Source organism: Meriones unguiculatus, chromosome 8 (genome assembly GCF_030254825.1).
Source record: "Meriones unguiculatus strain TT.TT164.6M chromosome 8, Bangor_MerUng_6.1, whole genome shotgun sequence".
NCBI classification, from domain to species: domain Eukaryota; kingdom Metazoa; phylum Chordata; class Mammalia; order Rodentia; family Muridae; genus Meriones; species Meriones unguiculatus.
In genome coordinates, this window is record NC_083356.1 from 7599517 (window position 1) to 7619263 (window position 19747).

Sequence of the window (19747 nt, forward strand, 5' to 3'; positions counted from 1 at the left end):
TTGTTTCCTGAGCATGTAACCCCTGAAATTTGTAGTCCTTCCCAGGGGACCCTGTGCTGTTTTACATGCAGCACCATATACATTTCCAAACAACTTCCCACTGACATTTCGGAGGTGCTTTTTCTGCTGATTTATTACTGTGGAGACAAAACAACTTTGTATCCTGTTCTTAAAGACAGTCTTTATTTAATTTTAAACATACAAAATCAATCTGTTTCATGATAATTCTGTCGAGTGGCTAATTACATCAATAAAGAGCATGTTCACAATAAATTTAAGATTTTAAAATTCCCCCAAGACAATTTCCAAATGCCCATTTAAATCGTTAAACCCTGCTAACCTGCTATTTTTCCTTTATAGTGGACTCTGTTAAAATGCTGAAGCTGAAATTACACCCTTTATGCTTCAGTTTGAAAGTGACTGCTTAGGCCATTTATATTGCAATAGTTCTCACTCATGGTTAAAATTAATATAGTAGAATGCAATTATATTATTGGATTCCTTTGTATCCAAATTTAGGTACACTTTATATAATATCATGTCTCTTGAAATGTAATTACATTTAAATAAAAGCCCGATATTATAATACCTCTACACTGAACAGAAAAGCTATTATTCTTTTTCCCTCAAGTGCACCTTCACTAGTCTCCAGACCTATAGAACTTCAAACTCAGAGTGATGAAGCATGTAAGAAAAGACATACATGGGGGAAAGCCTTTCAGTCTGCAGGAGACCTCAAATAATTCATTTTTATTGGTGACTAGACACAGACCTAGTCAGACAGACACCATGCTCTGCTGACCTTGCCTGCAGGGGTAGAGGGAAGGGGGTAGCAGATCAGGAGCCACACAGGTGTCTCCCGTGCTAAGGGAATGTTGTGAACAAAGCAGGGGCCCAGCACTGCGTTTAGAGAGGGACATTTGGAATCCTAACATGTGAACCATGACAGCATGGAGACACGTGCACCACCACTCCAGTGCTAACCACTAACAGACAGCGGATCTTCAGGCCAGGCCAGATCTGTGGAAGCCGATGGGGATGGGATTACATGAATAGATTTAATGACGTTAGAGGACACACTGACAAGGCTTGTGGTAGGTTGGTGGTCATAGCTAAGACCTCTACTGTCCTCTACCTTAAAATGGGGATGCTGTAAGTCTGGAGTAGGCAGGAGATAACAGCCAGGTCTAAGAGTCTGAGAGGGTGTGTAGACGTAACTTCGCCTTTCCATCTGAAAGTGCAACAATACCAACTTATAAAATACTGTTCACTAACACTGACTGCATCCTGTATCCTTTAAAATGCAAAATCTTAAGTCATGCCTAAGGACTTCTTACCATTCACTATATACTTCCATCTTGTATTTGAGTTGCGCTGATTTGCTATAAATCTCTTAACCAGAATGTATATTACGTTTGAAATTAAAAGTCAGGGTGGATCAGTTCTTGCATATGAGGACCTCTGTGTCCTGTCACGTGTGCTAAGTGAGACATCAGCCCTCTTTCCCCATTTTTGTGCCTCACTGCCCCACAGTGACTGTGAAAACATGTCCTTCACTGCTGACCTCCTCACCCGTGTATTCATTGGGTGCGCTCAATATCGTCCTGATCAGTTCCATTTAATAATAATCAGCCTTCCGGTGTGGTTTCTGAGAAACCATCGCACCACTCAAGTAGGAGTCCTGTCTGCAAAGCCTAAGTCAACCAGTGGCTGATCCCCTTCTTTTCCTGTAGTGGTTGTGCACAGAGGAGAAAGATGTGCCTCTGGAGTGTGCAAGAGAAGAGTGTGCTCTACTTCCTCATGGGTGAGCTGCTCCTCAGACTGTTTCACCTGTTTAGTCTGTTAACCCTGGCCTGCCACTGGCAACTGTTCTCTTTTTCGAAGACTAGGGAAAGAAGTTACAGCTGCAAGCAAGTGTCCCTGCACCTTTTTTAATTTATTTTTCATTAAGACAGCCTACTTAGGACTTGTGAGGGCTTTTGACTGGCAGCCAACCTCAGAAGAGTCAGCTGCTACCACTGTTTGCATCTGTGTTCTCAAGTATTGTAGTTTAAACCAAATAAGCAACAAATCCAATGTGCTAGCAGCCCCCTGCGGACCTCAGACGTTGGCGAAGCTTTGCTTACTCCGGTCTCTTGGCTTGTGTGTGCACTTGCCTTGCTGTGAGATTCCCTCTGAATCTTCACTGGACAGAAATGATTCTGGACTGAAAGCAAAGCTTTGCTGGAAAAAGGTTCCCACTCCCATGCAGGAAATCAGTTCCAAGCGGAGCACAAACACAGTGCGTGAGTTAGACTCTGTCATGGCCACTCATTTAGATTTAGGTTCTGATTTTAAACATTTATTCAGCCAAGTGCTGCTCCTACTATGTAGGCAGAGGTTTTGATGGGATTGACAAGAGAAGCAGTTTTGAATTTCATAAAGCGTTCTCAGGGGACACGGCATTGTCAACAGCAGTAATTACCCCAGGTAATTGTGCCATTTACCCTGTTACAGCCCACTGAATGTGATGAGCATGGGACAGACCAGCTGTCACAGCCTGTTAGCTCTCACATTGGGGGATTTGCAAAATCACACCAGGGCTCACTCTCCATGAATGGAAGGAAAACAAAAATAAACCAAGATTAAAACCCATTATAGAATTAGAGAGCGATTTGTCTAGAAAACAGTAATGGTCAATTTCTGTAAAGTCCATTCCAGTACGAATGCTCCCTTGCCCTCGCTGTTGTCTTTATCCTCAAAAGCTGTTGTGAAATCTGTAAGACTTTAATTAAGATCCAGTTTTGCTATTCATTAACTGTGACCTTGGATATGTCACTGAATACTCTTAAGTGTCAATTTCTTCATGTGATCTGCCAAAAAAAAAAAAAAAAGGAGATGTAACCTTGAAGGTCCACTTTGTTTTCTTGAATTTTGTAATATTTTGCTCTGGATACATTCTTCTAAGAGCTGGATAAGCAAAAAGACAAATTAAGGTTTCTACTTCAATGGAATTTTTATTCTGCTGTGGAAGACAGATGCAAATATACAACCAGATATTTTTATATGGTATGAATTGATACAAACAGTGCTATGACAGCAGAAATCCAGACAGGGTAGGGCACCGGGAACACTTTCTCCAAGGACATACCCTAGGAGCAGAGTCCTGAAATCAGTGTACGAGAGAACTGTGAAAACATGTGGATTAAATCATTCAAAAAGGACAGGATGGAAAGATGCCCATTTCAGACACAGAAGGCCAGTGTGTGGGGAGGAAGCAGGTGAGTGATGGCTGCTCAGGGGGCATACTCAGACTTTGGATTTTCTTCAAAGTGTGAAAGAAGTCAAGGAAGACAGCAGGAAAGGTGTCATGAGGTCCTTTTGTTTTGATCATTCTGCCTGCCATATGAAATGAAGACACGGTGGGTATATTTGCATATTCATAAAATTTATGCAAATAGTTGGTATATATAATATTTCTAGGGATGTGAGAGAAAACTCATGATTACAGTTGAGATTTTTCTAATGCCTTTTGGATGTTTTCCAGTTAGGTTTTCGATTTCTTATTATCTTAGGAAGGATAAAATTTGTAATGTAGAATGGACCAGAATCAACATGAAGGAAACGAGCGTGCTGAATGCAGTTCTGATCCAGTGTGGGGAGGCTTTTCAATCATGTTATGTGCTTTTTCTACTTGACTAACCAACCGCACAAGAGCAAATACTTTAATATTTTTTTCTCTGAAGATTTGGGGAGGCAGAGATAAGAGGATCTGGCTGTGAATCCAATTAGACACGATGAGAAGCCTTCCTTTGTGACCAGGAGCTTCCAACAATGCAGGTTCAGTTATTCTAACATGGATAACATGCCAAACTGACTCACATTTTCCAGTTTGGGAAAGTCTTCTCTTAATAAACATTGGTGGAGCACTGAACTTCAGGTAGACACTATGAAGAACACTCAGATCCAACAGGAAGGTTTGACGGTAATAACGATACATGGAACTAGGGCTCCCCCTTGAAGCTGCATTTAGGTAGACATGTGGATATCACTGGAGAATTGGCAGATACCCGTTTGGCATGGCTAACTCACCCTTAACCATTCTTTATCATCTGCCTTGTAATCAAAGAGGTCATGGTCTCCAAGCGAACACTGATAGGTAAATAGCTACTCTAATCAAGGGTGTTCTGTGCTGTGATACAGAGAAAGTGTTCTGCAGGATGTAGGTTAGGCAGAGACGCCAGTTATGAATGACCGCATGTGATGTCAAAGAGCATGGGGGTTTAAAGAAGGACACTTCTACTCTTGGAGGACAGCTGTTCACCTCCTAGCATCAGTTTCTCTGAGTAATTTCATCTTTTTCAGAGAATTCTGTTTGCTAACGTGGTCTCATCAGATTTGGAGCCTTCAGAATAGACATGTTTTACTTTCAGCCTAATCTTTTTTTTATTTAACTTGTGGTTTTCCTTGGGGTCGAGAATGGGGACTGAAAAGCTAAAGTCTAGGCAAGTCAGGGATGCAGGAAATGAGCAAGTCATGGTGAAGTTAGTCACATGTAGCCCAGAAATCTACTCCAGATGGCAGTTCCTTGATGAGGACAAATCTTTTTCATTTTGCTTTCCTGCCTCTCCCTTTACCCCACTTTCCCATAAGAAGACATAGAATAAATGAATGGAGTTCATCATTTGAGGGAAGAAACACATAATATGTTTATATAGCACCAAACAGGAACTACAAAGGGCAAAACTTTGCTGGTTGCAGTGAAAATATCTAATTCCATGTTGGGAACAGATCAAATTACAGCTTTATCAAGTGTTATTCATGTTATGGGCCAGTAATGAAAGAATGAATCAGAAAGGGTATTAGGGAACCTTGCAGTTGAGAAGCCAGTGGGAGAACCAGACGTGTAAACGTGAGGAAACAGAGTCCTTCTCCTCGTTTGCAGTTACCTCAAGCTACACCACGTCTGAGATTACAGTCAGATTTCTATTAATATCTAAGCAACCATCTGGCTGTGTTTCCTGAGGCCAGGGGCTCAAGGAAGAGCGATGAGCATAAGGAGAAATGGAGGCTCAGCTTGTTGCAGTGTGGCACACACTATTCAGAGAGAAGGAATGTGACATTGGCAGAATACAGCACACTCTTCAGGCTGCGCTAAAAACTTCCAGTGGTTCTTGAGACCAAGAATCCCCTCCGTGAGGAAAAGTGAGGAGAGAATTATTGCATTGGAAGGAACCTCATTAAGTAAATGTGAATGGTTCTGAATGAGGTTTAGAATAAAAGTCATTTCAAATAGCAAAAAGAAAATGAAGAGGCACTTAAGCCATGTTATGTTTTATACATATATATATATATATGAAAATACATCCTGAACCTTAAAGAGGTGACACTCAAGACAACAGGAGAAGTACCGTACTCCTACATTGATTCTTAAAACACAACAACAGAGCAAAGCACTGGCATAAACTAGCCCTCAACATCAGTATCTCTGTGTCTAGTGCCTGTAAATTATACACACTTACACGTAACATATGTGTGTATATATGTATGCATGCATATATGTTATATATGTGTATAATATGCTACCTATGTATAATAACTATGTACACATGTACTTCATGTGCATATGTGCATATGACAAAAGTCGTAGCTGTGTGTAGTGTATCTAAGGCCGTACACTTTACAAATACCATGAAGACACAGATTTTCCATAGTCTTATTTTAACCACCATACTTGTTACTGTAGCATGCAAAACCCTAACATGCAGCTTTAACAGCAATAATGTCACAACAGCAACCTGATTCCAATTAGAAATAGTAGAAGATATTAAGTTGTTGGTATAAAAAGCCAGGAAAAGTTAAGCCCTATAACCCACACTGTGCACAGAAGCATGAAATGGAAGTCTACGAACAATGCTTTTTGATTCGTGTTTGTACAAGTGTATTGAAGAACAATATATGCCATCCTTTGGGATGGAAAGTGGTATTATGTTTTGAATCTCACTGTGGTGGAGGCTCAGGAAAAATGTGGTAGCAAACATAACTTGTGTAGTAGAGCTCATGCTAGAATAAAAGAGTTAAATCCTTAGTGAAGAATGTGACACTGTTTCTTTATTTGTATGCTTCTTTATTTGTATGCTCAAAGAAACAGCCTTTTTAAAAATATGAAGAATTATTCTATTTTTATAGTTGGGAGCTTAATGGTCAGAACATGTTTTTGTTGTTGTTTTGTTTTGTTTTGTTTGTTTGTTTTTTATGTTGGTTTGCTGCTCTACTGGTGGCCCAGATCAGAGGGTCTCAGAAGTTCCCTCTTACACTGAATTTTGTTCTGACTCACTTTTTGGCATGGTTTGTTGATTATATCCTCTAATCCAACCTATAGATGTTACAGCAGAGAAAAGTATCATATTCCCAAAGCAAAGCAGGAGCTGATGTGGTTCCTGTGAGGTCAGGTGCTATGACTTCCCCAGCTTAGCAAAGGCTCTTCTCTTTCAAATGCCAATGGGTAGGTTAGAGGGAGAGGTTCAGGCAAGGTTTCTGAAGAAGGCATTGCTGATATGAGTAGAGAGCTACCTAGGAGCGTGAAGGAAGTCTTGACAGACCATGGCTTGCATATGAGTATCAAAGCACATGTGAATATGCACAGCTCATGTTTCATGCCTTTAGCAGAACCTCAGCTAATGAACCTCAGCTTACTAGCAGTATAATGCGGTATAGGAGTGAGTGTTTGTTGGGGGTGGGATCTGGTTAGAAGAAAGGCCACAGTGAAAGTGTCAGTGAGTTGGCAGTGTCCTGGTGATTGTAAGAAAGAATAGTTCCTTGCAAAAGACTGACTTGGAAGAGAGTAAGAGAGTGACATGAAAGGATGTGAGGCTAGGAGGAAGGGCGGGTGTTATGAAGAGTCTTCTGACAAAAGCATGGAGGTGTGCCTGCTTGGAGACAATGAAGTCTTCACAGGACTGTTGCATTCACCCAGGCAAGAGGTGTTTCATGCCCACATCTGATAGCTGCTAAGCAGTGCAGACCGAGATGAAGAATGGAGACAAGACCTGTTAAAGACATTGAAATGAAGCGACATGGTCCCTGGAATGTAGCTGTTGACAGGGGAAAGCAATTTGTTTTAGCTTCTAAAAGTCTGAGGGTGTTTTCTCCTGATGGCTTTTGTGTCTCCTTTTCAAGTTCTTGGTGCTAAATGTGATGGGAAGGAAGTGAAGCAAGCAAAAATGTGAATGGGTACCAACCAAGCTTTAGAGGAGGATTTCTTGCAGTAATTTAGCTGCATTAAAAGTTTAATTCTGTTAAAATGATGTGATTGCTATGTTTATTGAGTTGTGTCATTACTTTCAATTAGTACAGTTTACATGGTGTAGCAAGAAATTAAACAAAGACATTTTAACACATGAAGCAAGTTTTTGCCAGCTGTCTCTATTAGACTCTGGAATCTGTATAAAAATGGGTATTATATGTGCACATATATATTCAATATCTATATCTATATTGCATCTACATTTGTGTATATGTGTTTATGTATATGTACATATATATCTATACACACATGCATATGTAGTGGCACAGCCATCTCCACTAGAAATGGTGAGAGTCAAGGCCTCTTTCAATATAGGCTTAAAGCTCTCTGAAAATGAAGTTTAAAAACAGGGAGTCATACCGAGTGTAGGAGGAATAGAACTCAGTAAATAAGATAGATTGATTAAAATGAACTTTTCCTGCTTTGTAGCGTAGATGATGAAGCATACAGTAAAAGAAGGTAGGTATCAGGATTTGTTATTCATAAAAAGACCAGTTCAGGTATTTTCTGTTTGTTTGGAATGCTCTCAAACTACAAACACTGCCAGTCCAAAAGCAGGCTGTTATATAATAAATGTGTTTGCTTTGGAGAAGACATTCTAGATTCTTTAAGTTGGAGGAATAGGTCTAACAAGAATTTATAAAAGTATGCTCTGCTTATATTTTCTAATTGTAACTGAACTTGTAACCCTGGACATGTAATGAAAATCAAACACATACTTTATGCCACTTGGATAATCATTCATCTGTCCTTGTTCTGCAAAACATGTATGAATGAAGAAGCAGCCTGATTACTATACCGTCAGAGCTGCTAAATCCCCCTGACCACCTCCTGACTCACTCCCTCCCCTTGCTGACTCCTTATCTCCTTTGAGAGTCATCCTGTCAGCAAAGACCTCCAACTCTCCATGCAGGGGAAGCCCCCTGGCAATATACTATATCTATTAACTAATGAAATGAAATCCAAAGGAAAAGCATTATTACTTAAATATTTACAAGGCCAGAGTGGGGTTGAGGTAGGAACAGTGGGAGAAGTAGCTCTGTGTGGTGAAAGAGAACAGCAGAGTGTGGGCTTCTCAGACCAACAGGAACCCTGGCTTCGCAGGTAGAAGACATGGAGGTATTTCATGAAAGGCCAGGCATTCTAGCATGATCTCTAAGCATGGCTAGCATTTTCTAGGAGAACCTGAGGAGAAGGCACTGCCAGTTGTGTGTGTAAAAGCGTGTTCAGAAACTGGAAACCCTGTCTCTGCCTTTGAGTTCCCCAGGAGCACACACGCTCCTTGCATGAATCATGAGTAAGTGAGAAGAGCATAAGCCAGATTGTTTTGTTGGGTGATGATTTAACATCTGTAGAACATTACATTCTGGTGCTAAATGGATCCTGTTAGGCCTTTCCTCATCACAGTGAGCATGGGCTAATGAAGAAGGCAGGGTGGACTGGGGTGAAAATGGTACTTAGCCTATCAGTAGCTTCTTTAAAGGATGTACAGTTGTCCCCATACAGATTTTCAGATTAATTGAGGTGTTTTCAACCATGCTAGGAAGAAAACTGATAACAGGCACAAATGTTACAGCATAGATCTTTTTTGTTTCAGTCCAAAGAATGCAAAGGAAGGTGGGATGCCCATTCTAGTCCCTCTGACATTTTTATGAAGGCCTAAGTGCAAGGAGTCTGTGTAATCATGTACTTTTCCTAAGCCATGTATGACAAGCATGGACATATACATCTATGAGATGTTCTGATATTAAAGAATAATAGGGAGTTAGAATTTAGTATTTGAGTAATTTTGTTAAAAAACTTAAAATAACATTTATTGATGCAATTCTAAAGCATTAGTATTGATAAACTTGTGTTTCTCTAATGGATTATTGGCAATAGTTTCTACAGCTTCTAATACTGGGCTACAGTTAAAATGATCATAACTGGGCCCCTTTTATCATGAGCCATAAGATCACAGTGGAATGTTAATGCATACTTGAAAAATAAAACATGGGACAGTCTTTTAAGAGTTGTCTTAAATCACATAACATACTCTCAACCGTATGTGCCAAATGCAGAATTGTTGAAGTTACAATTAAGTTAATGTTAAAATTTCTGAGTACAGAGTTCTAAAATAAAAAGCTAACACCTATGTGAAATAAACCCAGATAATAAGTAGTTTTGGCCCTAACCTAATCTTTGTGCATGTCCTTAAATATTTTATTTCCTTCCCAATGTGATTTTGATATTTGATATCTCCTTCACCTTATATTTATTATTAACTTCTATATTTTTGATGAATACTGAAAGTTTGATCTTACCTAATGCCCTAGGACTGTGGGCAAGATGTGCTCACTGGAGCCACAATTGCCTCAGCCTTGGTATTGTGATCTGGTCTGCCCCTGTCATAGGAGTGCTAAAGGGATCAAATAATTGAGGGCTTTGAAAAGCAGCAAGCTGCTCCTGGATAAAGGGAAGAGCATATTGGCTACACAGCCAATCTTATGTGCATTTGCACACATTAGACACATGTGTTAGGAAAGCAAATCTGTCGTATCAGATGGACACAGGATGCTTTATTTGTGGACAGAGGACATTGAAGGTAGGATCTCCTGACAAGAGTATGTAAGAATCTTCATGATGGCAAGTGTGACTGCATATATGCTCTGTTGGCATCTAACGCCCAGAGCTTCAGGCCTGTCATCCTGCAGGCCAACACTTTTAGAATAAAATGATTTCTCATTTTTGTTCTTATTTCCAATCACATATTATGAGGGACAGATAGATGGCAGACTTACTTTACAAGGATAACTCCCTAAATGTCAATCACAGAGGTTACACAGCCGACTTTGGCATCATTTCTGAGAACATCTGTTCTATCCTGCCACTGTCCTTCAGTGAGTGGTAGCACACAAAACCTCAAGATTTGAAACGCTCCAAGGTTGCCATTGGTTTCTGGTTTGCCTACATGTATGTTGGGAAGAACTGCTGTGTAATCACAGAGGCTGGTGTATTTAAAGTGTGGTATCTTTGAAAACTACCTTTGAATAACAAAACTGTATTCTGCATTTCAGAACATGATGAGTGTGCCACAAATCAACACAATTGTGATGAAAATGCTTTATGCTTTAACACTGTTGGAGGACACAACTGCGTCTGCAAGCCTGGCTACACTGGGAACGGAACCACGTGCAAAGGTAGGCTGCTTCTGTGGTGACTCCTCTGCCTCACACAGAGCCATGCATCTCCTTTCTTCTGTTTCTTTGCCTCCCTCTTCTGTACCTCAAGGACCCTGCGTAGCCTGAGTGTTGCTGAGCTTTGGTACATGGCTCATCACCTTCCCCTCATCTCCTGCCATCCTCCTTGGTCACTTCAGCAGTAAGTAGCCAGGCAGAGCAGCTCCTTTTGCCCTGATCTTCTATGACTTTAGCCACAGCCATTTACACAGCTATCTTCCTCTACAAACTACACCCTGGACATTTGTATCACAAGCCGCAACATCTTGGAAATCCTAAACCTTCTCACCCTGATTTCCCCTCCTTCTAATTTGCTCACTCTGCTTCTTCAGACCTTTAGCTTCTTTGAATCTTTCTTTTCATGCAGCTTACCACTGTCCCACCCACTGGCATTTTGTTTTGGGGCCCAAACATGAATGTGTCAGGTTTGCGATTTTCTGGAAGTAGGACCATTCGTGTGTAACACGTGTCAGTCCACCCTGAAACACCACCTATTTCCTATACTTTCTTTCCTGAGTACATACCACTGTGGGATTAATGTTTCCTATGCACACCAGCTCTGTGTGTCTTGTAGTTTCTCGTGTGAGCTCCCAGTGCCAGTGGACAAAAACTCTAAATGTCCATCTCAGATTTTAGTTTCCATCTCTGGACATTCCAGCTGTAGTTCATTGCCATCACCTTACATTCTCCCAGGCCTTATTCATCAGGTAAGCTTATGTCCTTCTTCTCATGGGAAATGAAGACCTACTAAATGAAACTACCAAATCCCATAGGATAGAGTTCATATTCTTTGTATCAATTGATTTATACATTATACAAATGTCTACATTGAAAGTAGACATTTCAAGCTCCAAAGCTTCTTTCCTCTCAAATATATGGTGTCCTTTTACCTTAGCATTACCTTGTTATAGTAGACTTACTGTGGTCACGTGTTTTGTGAGAAGGAAAGATCAGGGTCCAGGCAGTGGTTCCCACGCGGGTCATAGACACACATAGTGGGATGTATTGGTATTTAACACCTGATGGATCTGCATGTAGCCAAACATAAAGAAGGTCCACTCATTCTGGAGGAAAAAAATAGCACAAGCATTTGCTTGAAAAAAAAATAACTAAACTCGTAGAATTTCTTTCAAAGCATCTATCTGGTTGGAGGTGTTTCTTTCTCTTATTTCTGTGTGATACTAAGTAGCTGAGGAGATCATGAGCTGATGCAGATCTCAAGCAGTAACACTTGCATTTGGTAGAGAAACACTTCTAAGAAACTTAACCCCCCCCCCCCCCCCGAGTGGAGTTAGGACTACAGGCTGAACAAGGACTTTCACCTTCTATTGAGGACAGGAAAGGAGTTAGACATAAAAGTGTCATTGCGGGCTCTAAGTCATTGTGTTCGGTGCTGTCAGCAATGGGCTTGAAAATCCCTCTAAGGGAAGTGTGAACATGCTCTGGTGAAGACATCTGTTATTATTCATGATGTTTAAGTTCCAAATGCATTTGCAAATCCTTGGTGGATTAGGGTTCTATTTTGTTTTGGTTTTGTTTGTTTGTTCTTTTTCTTCTTTCTCCCCTCTTTGTGCATAAGATAGAGACAGGCTGAAGGCCTAAAATCAACACAATCTTATTGGCTTTGATTGACCCCAGAATTAGGAATTTCCCCATCTTATTGTAACCTTTAGAAAGCATAGCTATCTACCTTGGTGAAACATATGTCTTCAACTAGATGAAACTTTGTGCCAGTGTCTGGAAAGAGCTGTTCACCCACAGACTTTTTAGGAGAGCCATCAGGCTGGCCTTCAGGGGTCAGTGGGTAAGCTGAACTGGGAGGAGGAGCTCAGAATCTGACTCAGCCACACTGGTTCATTTTCCTCATTACTATTGCATCTCTCTTCCTCAGCTGTGTCAGAGGCAACCTTCCCCAAAGAGGGCACATTTTCAATGGTTCCTACCTCAGTCCTTTCCTACTCAGGGTAAAGCTTCTCCCCAAACTCAGCTTTTCATACATGAGGCATCACAGGGCTGCTGCTCTGACTTTTCGTTAGAGGTGAATGCTATTCTCTCAGAAGACCACCAGAGTGAGTGGTCCGTACAGTTGGGTGATTCTAAGTCAGCAGGGCAAGCTGAGAATTCGTGGAAGGATGAGACACTTTCCTGGTGTTTTAGCACTTTAACCGGCGTGAAGTTGCCCCAGATCCTCAGGGGTCCACCATTCCCCATTTCCCCATCTCGTTCTCTAAAGATTTGCTTCATCTAGAATGGCCGCCACTGTTTAATGTTTGTTCAAGTGCGAGTTTACAATGGACTATAATACAGATTGCGGTGCTCTTCGCACCATGTAGGGTTGCTGTGTTTTGTTATGTTTCAGGCAACCTATTTTACTATTAGAAATGTTTCCAAACTCGCACTGCATTTCCTTCATGTGTAGAAAAGCCTGTAGCACAATATAATCGTATCTTCGAGCATTTGATGTCACATCTGCAGGGGAATAAGGGAAAGCTGGGTGTAGAGATTACACTGTGGCTTACGACGTGGTGACAACGCGCGTCTGGTGCTGTTTGTCTGATGTATTCGTGTATTTCGACTATTGCAGCTTTCTGCAAAGATGGCTGTAGAAATGGAGGTGCCTGCATTGCTGCCAACGTGTGCGCATGCCCGCAAGGTTTCACTGGACCCAGCTGTGAGACAGGTACGACCATCATTTCCGTCTACTAAGTGGCTGTTTACCCTGATACATGAAATTACTCACGAGGAAAATAACGCTGCAGCTTCCAAGTAGCTTCTCAAACCATGGCGTTATTAATCAGAAAGTGCTGGGGTGAGGGGGATAGAGAAGCCTCGGGGATACATGGTCACTGGGCGATTCCCGAAAGTCATTCTGGGGAGGTTTTGCAGCTATTATAATGAGATACATATTGAGCTTTTCCAGAAAGATTTGTGGCGTTGCCCAGGGTTTTCCGAGTTAGTGACTCTGACTGACCATTCAGGGCACATTGTTACTAGAAACTGTGTCTGCTTTAAAGCATAGAGGTCAGGGTTATGGCTGTGCCTGATCCTAGGATACACTGCAACCTGCATTTACCGTTGAGATACTAAAAAATGGCCCAGTCTCATTCATTGTTGTTTATTAGAAAATGTTCAAAACATATATTCTTAAATTATTCATTTAAGTGCTTACTGAATTTATTGTTTCTGGGAGAAACAAATGCTAGAAACCTCAAAATTCATTTTCAGTACTATGCGCTGTACCTGCCGCCTATGACACCAAAATAACAAGTCCTGTCAGGAGAAAAGCACACGCGAGCAGTAAGACTGAAGTGTTCAGGCCCCAGTTGCAATAATGAGTGGTAGTTTGGTTGCTGTTAGTTAAGGAGTCTAATGACAGATGACCTCAGAATCTGCTTTGCCTCCCGAGAGAAATCTGCCGGTGGGGCCACATTTAGATGCCACATTGCTTCTCATAACTCTTCCTGCAGGGCTCGTCCTGCGTGCTGGGCCTCTTTCACTTATGGTCATGTGAGTTAGTAGAAATACTGCCCAATCAGCATGTGAGGCTGAAAACGACCTGCTCTGCTTGGGAAGTGCACAGTTAGTATCAGATCTTGCTGGAGTATGCAGGCTGTTGTCAGCAAGGTTGTGTCCTCCTCCGTCACCTGTTTCATCTGGGCCCATAAGTAATTATTTTCAGTACTCAGTAAATAATTGATTCAGATCTCCAGTGTGAAATCGTGACATTTTTATATGTAGGGTTCTTTAAAAGGCATTTCCTACATTTGAATCCCCCAAATACATTTTGTATATGAGTCAAGCTGGTTAACTATCCAAACATGCAGATTTTGAGCAATCAATTACCACAGAATTTACTGGATAAAAATCAATAACCACTGATGCAGAGGTTCTCCAAAATTTCTACCCTCCAATACATATTTCTCCACCACTGTTCCCAGACTGTGAACCTCTGTACTTCAGCATTTTGGTGATCAGATTTTCAGGAAATGACACTTTGTGTTGGTTTAGGTTAGAAGTCTAAGTACTGGCTTTTTTTTAGACCCTTTGACTGATGTGAGGACAGTAGTCTAGAATTTTGATGAATAATGGTCATGTCCAGTCCTCCATATCATCCATCTAATTAAAAGTCACATGGTAAGATTGTACAAGTCTGTAATGGCACTATATTAATTTAGCAATGACGTATTCAACACTGAAATAAAAATAGCCACCAGAATATTTAGCTCACTTCAATTATCCCTGAACGTTGAGTCTATATGCAGACAGGCCCAGAGTGACCCTATGCAGCTCTGTACAGTTGCCAACGACTCTGAGCATAGACAGACTGGGAGCTAGTCCTATGGCTTACCTGTGACCTTAACTTTCTATACCTCACCTCAATCTTTCCAGTTTTCCTCTGAGGTAGCTATAATCTACATTAGAGTTTTTTTTTAAGTTGGGTTTCAAGTAATTTAATTTTTTATATCCCTAAATCAGTTGCCAGTTGTAAGATGCTTCTTGTTTCAGATTCTTGCTTTTTAAGCAGCATCCACAGGTATCTTAGGAACCTGAACTGAACATATTATTCCTAAGTAGATGAGGCTCCATTCCTTTCCATCTTGGCTGCTGCTGTAGTATGTGAGGGTTCTCCTCTGGTCTCCACTGAACATCAGAATACAGACATCATCATATCACCACTATATTGTATTCTCTGTTAGTGATGTGATATTTTATTGCACCCTTACGATAAAGGGCATATTTTCTTATTTTATCTTCTATAAAGGTCCTTCGAAGTGTTGACTCATTCTTTGTCTCCTCACCTTATTTTAATATGTAGATATGTAACTCCCCAGTCACAGGGTATACCTCGTTCACTTTCATATCCTTAGCTATAGTATAAGGTCCACATCTTGGTAAATATTTCATGAATCAATGTGTAAATGAATTATCAATTAAGGGATGAAGGAAATGGTATACTAACTTCTGTGGGGGATCATTTATCATGTTAGTTTAAAGGGTGCTCAGGATCACCTGTCTGGTTCTGATATGGCAGGTGAGATATGAAGGCACAGATTCTTACTGTAGATCCGTGTTACAATCTAGAACTCATCCCTAGGCTGTTGTTTTCTTCATCCCTTCTTTTTTTTTTCTTACACCGTGTTGCCTGCTCCAGAATTTAGTGTCACACCTTTCATCAGATCTCTGCCTTTGCTTTGCTGACACCTTCAACTGCACGCTGATTCTATTATCTTTAATAATGATGATTGTGGGAATTTTTATTTCCAAGGTAAGGAAAGCATCCAGATGGTGGTGTTTTCCAAGGGCAGACGTGGCTGAGCTTTAGCCTGATGGAGCTGGACGCATGGAAAGCTTAGGAAGGTGATTGGCCTGTGGGCCAAATGGCTATGTGCTGTAATGAGCCTCAGAGTGAGATGGAGTGAAGAATTTCCAAGTTTGCTCAAAAACAATCTTAGTGAGCAGAACATTTACCAATTCTTGCTATTCCTGTTAAGAAGGTTTCCCTAGCACCATCTTCCCCCATTTATTTAGCCTGCGTCTGAGTTGTGCCTCAGTAGAAATGGTGGAAGCGATTTACTAACTTCAAAAGGGAGTTATGTGTGTGTTCTTTATTGACCTAAATTAATTTTTCATGGACTTTTTAGCCACTGTACAAAATCATCCACATGAAGAGCATAACTTTGTTTTTAATTAAGCATCCAAATATTCTATGAGATGTTTGACTTGGATTTAGGAGGGTGATTATTTTTTGCATAACTCAGTTCACTGTGTTAGATATGTATATGCCAAGATTTAACAGCTCCATCGCTCTCATCTGTATTTATTGCCCATGGCAGAACTTCAGCAAACATGTGTCTAGTGATATGATTAATATGCAAAGCCATCTTATACGAAAAATAAATCTTTCATAATGATTTAGCACATAACACTGAAAGATTTGACAGTCTCCTATAAGCAACTGCTTTCTTAGATTAAATTAAAATGTTTATAGTTGGGAAAGAGTTGATATCAAATGGCAAAATACACACTAAAATATGAAAAAGGAGCTCATATGTTTTAGTGATAAATGGCTTCCCTACTCCTATGTGTAAAATGGTGAGTTTCTTAGCCACCGATAAGAGCATGAGATGAAATTTTAGTCATTCTTAGTGAGCAGGTAAATAGACCTAAGTTTAAGTTCCATTAACTTTGTAGTTTCAAACTGAAGAAATGATGCAAGAAGCATCATTACAACTTACTTGAAGAATCATGTCAACTTACTTCAAAAATAACTTCAAATAGATTGTTATATTAATTTGAATTAACAATTATCGATCTAGTACTGGGTAGATAGTAAAAATCTGTTTAGTAAATAATAAATGTTCTGATAGAAATATGTATAGCAAGCATTGTTGATGTGATGATCAGTAATAAGGTTGAATTCCCTCATTTTCATCATAAAAGCAAATTTTTATAATCTTTTACCATCTCTTACCCTCATAAGGTGTCTTTTGCACAAGCTTGTATCAATTTGTGCCACTTTATATGGGAAAACGAAAATGGGAACAGGGACTGTCTCTGACATGAAACCAGTGGCTGGCTCTCTGATCACCTTCCCCTGAAGAGGGAGCAGCCTTACCAAGCCACAGAGGAAGACAATGCAGCCAGTCCTGATGAGACCTAATAGACTAGGGTCAGATGGAAGGGGAGGAGGACCTCCTCTATCAGTGGACTTGGGGAGGGGCATTGAGAGAGAAGACGGAAGGAGGGTGGGATTGCAAGGGCATGAGGGAGGGGCCTACATCTGGGATACAAAGTGAATAAATTGCAGTAAATAAATAAAATTTAAAAAAGCAAGAGAAAATCCTCAAGACATTACTAATATGGCATACTTTTACTTAACAAAATGACCACATGGTGGAATTGTTTTACCTTCAAATTCCATAATATTATATATATATTATATATATTTATACTATCCCTGTTATTTCATATATATATATGAAATATATATACATATATATGTATTTCATATATACATATATATACATATAATATATATATATATACATTCATATATACATATATATATATGAAACATATACTTATATATGTGTGTGATGCAGCACAGTCAATTGATTGCCTTTCCTATACCAAGACCTGGGTTATGTGCTGCCTTCCCCAGAACTGAAGTAACAGCAACAGAAATCCACTCACCAACACCTTCCAACTGTAATATTTGTACGCATTACCTTGGATACTCAAACTTACTTCTCTTTGTGAAGCAGTCCTTGGATTTCTTTAGGTTGGGTACTAATGTCTTAATGTTCTGTGGAGCTGTGACCTTCCCCACAGCATTTAACCCCGGGTTCAAGAACATGAGAGTTGAAGCCAGAGAAGCATCAGATCAAGTCCTGGCCTTGTTGTTCACTATCCAGGTGCCTCTTTTCACGCTACTTCATTTTTCCTTGCCATAATTTGTGTACAGCAGTAATATTCTAGAGATCAAATGAAATGGGCAAGGCAGCATGGTGTTTAAGATTGGACAGGTGCTAGTCGGGTGATCTTTGATATGATTGTTGAGGCTTCGGAGAGCCCAGGAGTTATCCTGATGTGCAGGAATGTGCCCAGGAAAGGTATCAGTGAAGCTCGCTTTGCTCATTTATTCACAAACGAGCTTTGGTATAGTTTTACTGCTATTTATGAGTTTTAAATATTTGACTCAGGAATTTGCAGCCTTTAAAAAATTTAGTTCAAATGGCAATCTTTAAACTTAATCTTTATGAAAATGTAAGCCTTGTTCTGTCTCCTTAGCATAGGTAAATTAGGCATAGTGTTGCAGGTCTGTAACCCAGTGCTTGAGAGGCTGAGGCAGAGGGTTAAAGTGAGTTTGAGCTTCCTCACAAGTACCATTTGACTCCTGGCTACATAACAAAACTCTTCCAAAATAACCCCCCAAAGTAGTTCCCAGTGTCCAACTTCAAAGTCAGTCTTCCAAGTCTTTCCAATTAATTGGAAAGATCCTGCTCCCTCTCTCCCAGTATCAGCCATGTATAATAGATAACAAGTATGGTGGGACATTTTTCACACTCTTACTTTAAGGCCTGCCTAATTAGCATTAGAAATGAGGCCACACCATGAAACTAATTCAAGGGAAAAACCACTTTAGAGCTGGTAGAAACCAGGTTTCTAAGAAAATAGGCCAAGCGGAGGTCTTTGAGAATTTCAAAAGATTTTCGCTTTTATTTATAAAATGCTAATTTTTAAAAATGTTTTTTATTGATTCTTTGGTAATTTCACACTATTTATTTGATTATATATTTTCTTTCCCTCAACCCATTTCAAATCCTCCCTATCCACCCAATTTCTTGTTCTTTCTCTCTCTTAACACAAAACCAATTCACCCAAACAAAACAAAACAAACAAACCTAAAACAAGGAGTCTGGTTGCATTGGCCAACTGCTCCTGGAAATGGGGCCTGTCCTGGAGTGCAGTTGCTTTCCCCAGTACAGCTCCATAGAAGGAACCTTACCCTTCCCAGGGGCTATGAATTGCAAATAGGTTCTTGTGTAGGGCAACTTTGTGCCCACCTCCCCTTCTCGAGCTGGAATTTGGTCTGGCTTCTGCTTGTGCAGGCCCTGTGTATGCTGCCACTGTCTGTGTCAGCTCATTCATGCAGCTGCACTGTTATGTCTGAAACAACTGTTTCCTTGGAGTTGGCCCTGGCCTCTGGGGCTGAGAGTTTCTAAGTGGCTAAGGGAACGTTTTCTTGGAGATGGAAGTTTTAAAGGAAACAGCGTCACAGCTGAGTAAACCCTTGCTGTTTGGTTATTGAGTGGAAAATGGAAGTGTGGTGTGTGGAAGGGATCCTTAAATATATGAAGAGCTAAAAGTCACTGGATCAAAAGGAGAAGGAAAGTAACAAATTCCAAGTAACAAATGTTCTGATTACAAGAACTGTGAATGCAAAGGGGTGGGCCAGCTGGATGGGTCAAGCAAAGCCGAGTGGCCCGATGCTGTGAACCCTCAGAATGTCTGCATGGAGGTCAAATGGAACTTGGGAGTTCCTGAGAGCCTTAATGTCCCTTCCTTCCTAGTATCGACTGCTGCCAAGTGCTCGGCTAAGCACGCCACCCAGAGGCCGGTGTGGGTACGCCACTCTCATGCCGTGTACAAACCCTCCCATAACTAACTAACTGTGCGTGTAGACTGGGGCAAATCACACAGCTCCTTATGTGTCTTGATTTTCCTTCTTCTAAAAGGAATA

At 40.6% G+C, this 19747-nt stretch overlaps 1 protein-coding gene across 2 annotated transcripts in view; it reads left to right on the forward strand.

Moving 5' to 3' along the window:
- Nell2 (neural EGFL like 2) overlaps window positions 1-19747 on the forward strand; it is a 293369-nt gene that overhangs the window by 206168 nt on the left and 67454 nt on the right. For both annotated transcript variants that reach the window (XM_060388752.1, XM_060388751.1), the window contains exons 15-16: window positions 10342-10464; window positions 13088-13183. In XM_060388752.1, coding sequence (XP_060244735.1) covers window positions 10342-10464; window positions 13088-13183 — 219 coding nt within the window. The remainder of the gene's footprint in view (window positions 1-10341; window positions 10465-13087; window positions 13184-19747) is intronic.